The sequence below is a fragment of the Prosopis cineraria genome, unplaced genomic scaffold (genome assembly GCF_029017545.1).
Source record: "Prosopis cineraria cultivar Desert tree isolate PC_DT_omini unplaced genomic scaffold, ASM2901754v1 PC10, whole genome shotgun sequence".
Lineage (NCBI taxonomy): Eukaryota > Viridiplantae > Streptophyta > Magnoliopsida > Fabales > Fabaceae > Prosopis > Prosopis cineraria.
The window spans coordinates 10,598,924-10,606,424 of record NW_026555341.1 but is presented as its reverse complement, the minus strand read 5'-3'; the positions used below and the strand labels follow the sequence as shown (position 1 = coordinate 10,606,424).

Genomic DNA, 7,501 nt, shown 5'->3' with positions numbered 1-7,501 from the left:
ATAGTTGACATTAACTTTTATTAGTAGCAAGAGTCAAATTGCACTATCTTTAAAAGTTGATAAAATAATTTGCATAATAAATGAGCTTAAAATCTACAGTACTATTAAACTTCAAGCTCATGAAGTAACTTGCTCATTTACCTATAAATATATGATCAATCACATATAGTAATAAACCTATTTAAGAAAATTTATTGTCAAAATTTAAACATAAAAAAATTATCCTCTCACAAACTCAAAATTTAAGAAAAATCTTTGTATGTAATTTAGTCAAAAAATAATGATAAGAAGAACAATAATAAAAGGCATGTCAAGTGCTCAACCACTATAGCACGTTGGTTGTATCTGAAACATGTTGAAGATACCCCACAGCCAGAGGCCACATGAAAATGAGATGTGAGAAAAGCTAAACACACTAAGCATGTTTCATCAATTTGGGACATCGTTTCAATAATCGCACAATATTCACACTTCCATTCACTTGGCTAGAAAGGAAACCAGAGTATCATTCCACTCAACACGCAGCATCAAATATTATTCACCAGGAAATTGCAGTTTGAGACCTTCGTTAACTCCGTGTGTGCGCGTGTTGAGCGAGAGAGACACGATTTGCTTCACTTCTACCGCCATTCTTCGTCGTTAATGGTAATTAATCACAATAATAGAAATAGTACCCAATCCTTTTCATCGGAGCATCTCCTTTTCTCCTTTCAGGGAAAGTGGAATTTCAAACTCAGGATAATGTAGACCTGACCTGCAGGGTAAGACTAAGGGCACTATGTGATGTGACTTGGATAAACAGCCTATTCATGCTTTCCTGTAGATTCCGACTGATCCAGTACTGGACCAGAACTGCACAATACACAGAACAGAGGCAACAAAATCAAACAGAGTGGCGGTAATTAATCCCACAGATCAGCAACTTAAAAGAAACTTGACTAGATTACTTTATGTTGAATCTCGAAGGTGTTAATTAATGGAACCTACCTAAGATCGTGGAAGAGTAGGGGGAGGGGCCGGGGATCGTGAAGGTGGCTACCGTCGTCGAAATTCTGGGAGTAGCTAACAGGATCGTATTGAAACGATAACGATTTAGATCCGCACGTGATTTTGCCTTCCCTCATGAACCTTTTAAGGAGATTTCTCCATCGTCCTCCTCCTTTCTTGCTATGATTGGAAGGCTGGTTGTTGTTGGTGTCGTGCTCGTCGACGCAGCAATGGATGCGTGAGTAGTGAAATTCGTCATGGACGGCGAAGCACGACGACGACGACGGAGACACGGTCAACGTCATGCAGCCGCCGGAGAAGTATGAGGATCGGTGAACTGTGAGATCCTTTTCCATTAAATGGAAGGTAGATCGATGGATTGAGAGAAGCGAGTGTGCTTCTTTCTCTGTAAGAGTTAAGATTCTGACTGACTTTTCGTGGCAGCGATTTAAATGAGGATTTACATGTTACCATTTATAACGGGATAGCGCACTGTAAAACAGTGATCGTTTTTTCACTCTCCGAGATCCATGCTCCTTTGAGTAACGTTGCTAGCTTTTTAATTTTAATATCTGAGTTTTTATTATTTTATACAAGAAATCAAACACAAGATTATAATTAAGATTATTATAGATATTATTTAAATACTTAAGATATACTTAAGGACATTTTACATCAGAACTTTCTCTTCTTTTATTTATATCGATCCTTTTGCTATATACGCTAACGTGCATCAGATGCCGGGCAGTTCTGTAACTTTCTTTGTCAATGCGCGATATCGGGACTCAGGAGTAAAGATGCACTTTTTTAGTGATAAGCCTCACCAGAACACCAGGGATGAAGCCAGAAATTCTTATATGGGGGGCCATAACTGAAATTTTATTTAAAAGTTGGGGCTAAAAGTTATTTTTAGCCTTTATCATCAACACTGCTACCTATTTGCAGAGAAATTTTTGAAATATGGGGGGCCACAGCCCCTGCACGGCCCTTGGATTCGCCACAGAATAACACATATGGTCTATGTTTTTTAAATAATAGAAATAATAAACGATTAAATAAAGATGATATACCTCAATACGTACACGGTTGTGATCTAATGTTACAAATTTTTCACTCTTACGTATTTGTCTTACTGGGCTAATGGGGTTTCAAATATTATAATTAGGTCTTAAACACACTCTGCCTTACGCCCAATTAATACGATGTGAACATAGTTAGGTCTTAAGACAAATTCACTTAATATTTAATGTACTTTACAGAATTTATAACAATTAGTATGGCAAAGCAAGAATCTTGGGCCAAAAAGGGCGAAATCATTTACATATTCATAATTTAAAAAAATAGTAAAATTATTTAATAATTACATGCTTTATAAATTTTCTCTACGTGATTTCATGTTTTTGAATCATTAAACAATCAGCTCATTGTCAATGCTTTTAAATATATCTTTTTCAATATAAGTCATGAGATAATCATTCATCCATGAATTCCCATTCAATTGTATAATCAAATTTTTACAAACTTTATAACATAAAAACTCTTTCAACTGTTGCTGTGACAATAGATAACACCATTGTTAATTTTAAGAGAAGGTAAACTAATGAATAAATAATGTGTCTTTCAATTTCAACTAATTTCTTCACAAATTTGTTTTGAGATTTCAAACAATGTGGGCGAGATTATTTTTTTCTTATTTTCTTAGAGGTTTAATGAATGTTAATTTTTTATAAAATAATATTACTATTTAGATATATTGAAATTGTGGGCTAAAATTTATTGAGCTTTTGAGTTAAAAAAATTAATTTTAGATCTAAGTTAAAAAATAATATGAAATGGTTTAAAATGCAAACAATAAAAAAGAAGGGTGCAAAATATAAATACTTATACCTTCATTTTTATGTAAGTAATTTTTCTCATTTGAGGGGAGGCATAAATATATGTGGCTTCACCACTTATTAGTAACATTTACTGATGATAAATAATATAGCTTATTTTTTTACGCTCCTTTTTCTGGCCAATGAGTTTATTTAATTTCTTTTTAGATTCTAAGCAATGTAGAAGATAAAATATATCCATTTAGAGATAAAGGAAAATATAACTATAGATCCCTATCCTTATAATTTTATCAAATTTTATTTAATAATTTGCTATTATTTAAAAATAATCTTCAAGTATTTATAACAAAAATCAAGCATCATATTTATGGTTCTTTCCATAAATAAGTACTTATGATATTTTTTTTATTATAAGAAAAGCGGCCTCCTACATAAACATAAACAAAATATAAAACGAAATAGCCAACCAACAACAAAAAATAATATAATAAATGTTTCTATTAAGATTATTATTCAAATACAATAAAATTCCTATAACTTTAGCCTTAAACCCTAAAAAATATATACTCAACTAATTTATAAACTAAGTTTTCAAAATTAAATGGCCTAAGACATAAAAATTGGCCAAAAAAATGCACTCCTCTGATCCTATTTGTCAATCACTTCCAACATATTTTACTAGTATTAAGAAAAACCTTAAATTCATTAACTCTATATTAAAATTTAATAAATTTTTAACTTTACCCCTATTAAATATATACACTTTAATAACATATTTTCTCTCTCCAACGCTCAATGGAGGGTAAAAAAAATTTATGATAAAAATTTAATGATGTGACTTATAAAGAGAATAAAAAAATTCTTCTCTCTTTACCCCATAAATAAGACCAGAGGGAGTAATGTATAAAATGCATACACCTATAGGTAATTAAAGGCTAATTAGGAGTTCAATAAAGTTAACGTGAGTTAGAAAGCTAATGAACCTTATGGGGACTCTTGTATATGAGAGGATTGAGTTTTGAGAGTTGAAACTATTGATTTAGATATTAAAAATTATTCTAGAAAGGTTAATAATGATTAATATTGTGATTACTGGTAGAATGATCATATTTGACACCATTCAAGCTTTATAAAGCTTTAGAAGTATCAAATTGATAGGTAAACTTTTGAGCTCTCAGATGTTTGAGGTAATCGAGAGAAAATCTTTCTTGTGCTTTTGTTTGTTAATTGATTTACTGATTTATATATTATAATTGAAATATGTGAAATCCTTTGAAATGCAAGTGTGACATATAAAACTTTAATCTCCCAATTATAATAAGAGGAATTTTTGGAAACAAAATGATTGTGTGGAGTTTTATGATATAATTGTACAAAGTTCTATGATATGATTGTGTGGAGTTCTGTGACTTGTTTATATGTGTTATGTGATGTCCATTTGTGACTTGAGTATAATGATAATAGTATACATGCCTGTATAATGAGTATTTGCATGCTAAAAATGCATTGCATGATCATGAGAGGCAAAAGTTCTCCTAGGAGGAGGAGTAGTAAGTTTTAAAATTCACGTGATAAGCCTACAATTGGAGCTTGATGGTTTACTTGGACTTATTTATATTTATTGTCTCACTTGTTCAATAAGGGACTATCCCATTGTGTAACAAGGGACTTAAACCTACTTTAGTTTTCATTATTTGATGAGGAAGCTAGTTTAGGAAGAATGACACCCCACTATGTGAGATTAGGGGAAACTATGACCCACAAGTTGTAGTATCTGCTTTGACATTACCAAAATAACACTCTTACATGCCGTTGTGATAACTAAGAATAGTTAAATTCCAAGAAGGAGTTATCACAACCCAAGAATTTAAAATATAATTAGTTAAAATAATGAAATTCCAAGAAAACCCTTTTTAAAATAGTGTTTGAGCTCAAACCATGGTTAAAAATCAATTAAGAGCAAATACAAAAGTATGAAAATCAAACCACATCAAATTAGGCTAAAACAAGCCACTTGTTTTTTTAAAAAAATTAGCACGCTCGCCATGGTGGATGTCACAGAGGGATGAGTCCTTTGAAGGCCACTTGCACCACGGCCCAACTACCATGCGCCGTGGCGCACACCTACTATCATGATAGCAGATTGCTATCATGATAGCTTTCCGAACTTTCAGAGCACGCTGTTTCACCATCCGATGTCTGATTTGGGTGATTCAAGTATCTGCATGAAGCTCCTCCAGCCTTCTAGCTAATGGCATTAGTCTCACATTCAAAGAATAATCCATTTAAAATATAGACATCTAAACCTAAAATGAGTCGTTTTCACCTCAAAACACACATAAAGGTGTCCAACTCATAATGTCAAATGTCATTAGCTCCAGAGACACTTTGACCACCTCAAATAGACCACATACAATATGACAATTCATTCATATCACACAAATAAGCAATCACACTCAAAATGACCACCAAACCCTTATCTGATAATAACACAAAAGGGTGGATTGAATTTAGTTCACATATCAACTTATTTATTTTAGGCATATAATTCACTTCAAATTCATCACTTGTAATTGTAACTTGGTCCAACAGACACACACATAAGCCACCACATTAACCTTCGACCAAAATACGCACACTTATCACAAATCCATACAAGTGATATCCAAAATAATGTCATGTTCTTAAGTTAGTATTATATATTAACAATATTCGTTACAATACCCAAAAAGAGGAAGGGGAAGAGCTATACAATTATACTTTTCACTCTTTAATTGTCCCTTCCTTTTCCTTGCCCCTATCGGAGCTCTCATCTATAAAATATAACCACGGGGTGAGATAAACATCTCAGTAATAGAATAATTCACTACTATTAATTAACATGCATAACCATAAGAGAGTAAAACTATCAAACACCAAAATATACTTTTAACATGTCACCTCATACTCTTTTCATCAATATAAATCTTTTACCACTAGCATGATTATTCTACCATCTGAGCCTCTATATCACCTTGACTGAAACCATAAGCTCTTGAACCAAGTGCATGTTCACAATAGTCCGAGCTCACCTTCAGTAGTAGGATCACCCGGCCAAAGGTGTCTTATTCCACTTCCAAACTATGATCTCCCCCTATCACATACAAATCAGGGTGTCGTTACTCTAACACTATATCATTAATGCTAAGGAACATCACTCTCTAATACTGTATCCTATATAGATGCTAAGAAAAAAATCTCTAACACCGTGCCTTATTAGACACTAAGGAGATATATGCCATATGGACTTTCATTACTCCTTGCTACAAGTGAACTCTCACCCCCTAACATGATCATGCTCACACTCATTGTATACAACACATATACACTTCAAATTTTCTCGATTAGATCATATAAAACTTTTATCATTCTCATCATTCACAAGTAGTTTTTCATGCATAAAACCAAATTTCATAATATGCAAGGTTATCAAATCTCAAGTTCAAATCAACATATCTACTCATAAATAGTTAAGCAATATAATTAATCAGTGTAAATTATTCCATTGCCTCAACCCTTTGTTACACAAAAAGGTTGACATAGCTCAACATTAGCTCCACATGTTCTATACATATGATATAGCTCGAGCAACGCTTAATCTACACAATCAAGTGACAATCATTAATTATCACTCTGAATAACTCCGAATTCACTAGCCCTCTAAGTATCTAAAATACTCAAATTCCTTTTCTAACAATATCAACTATTCTCAAACATTCTAACTATCCTATTAAACATCCTAACACACCAAATTCACTAATCAATATCCCACATTGTCTTAAAATTTTTATATTATACCTAAGATTTGTTTAAACTCTTACTAAAAATTCTCAATCACTACAAAACTCATAAACTTAGGGTTAGAGGCTTGATCCCCAAGACCTTAAATAAACTAATGGGTCCGGTTTAAACCCAAGAGAACTGAAATCAAAGCCCTTATTGCCCTACCAATCCATATTTTCACATAAAAGATGAAGAAGAGGGAATGTGAAACTTATCCAATGGTGATTCAAGCCCCAAATGCTTCCAAAGTAGTCTAAGGATCGTGCCCTAACAGATCAGAGGCTCCTCTCCATCTCTTTCTCATTTTTCCTTCTTTCTCTCTTCTATTTCTGGTTTGTTTTTGCAAACTGATAAATGCTAATTTTGCACGCACGTCGCAGTGCATTGACACACCCACCACGGTACAAGGCACAAAAAGTCTCACAAAATTTTAAACTCTCTTCTGTGCCATGGCCTGCTCAAACATAGCCTTAGCCCTCTTCTAAGACTGTCCAAAGATTCAAAAACTATATTAGTCTCTCATAAACTTCATTAATTAATAATTTATCTAAATTGATCAATTTACTTTTAGAAACACTGATAATTACTAATTGAGAAACTTAAGATGTTACACTAAGCCCTGAAAATATTGAGAATTGAGGGTTAAGTATAACTACTTAGTAATCAAGTTTTCACCTAATCTATACAATTGCATATCAATTATAAACAGATACAAATAAGCAAACACACATGTAACACATATGAGAAACTTGACCACAATTGACAAAACTAACAACCATGCGACCTGGCCTAAGACACATAAAATTATTTTATTTTGTAAAGCACAACATGGAGTCACAATAATACCAACCATGCAT

General features: G+C 32.8%; 1 protein-coding gene across 1 annotated transcript; it reads right to left on the bottom strand.

Annotated features, from left to right (window-relative positions):
• Positions 1-404: 404 nt before the first annotated feature.
• LOC129321232 (uncharacterized) lies at positions 405-1,425 on the bottom strand. Its single transcript, XM_054966935.1, has 2 exons — positions 988-1,425; positions 405-852 (listed from the first exon to the last, which is right to left on the bottom strand). The coding sequence occupies exons 1-2, from the start codon at positions 1,341-1,343 to the stop codon at positions 804-806; spliced, it is 405 nt and encodes a 134-aa protein (XP_054822910.1). The 5' UTR covers positions 1,344-1,425; the 3' UTR covers positions 405-803.
• Between the last annotated feature and the right edge of the window lie 6,076 nt (positions 1,426-7,501).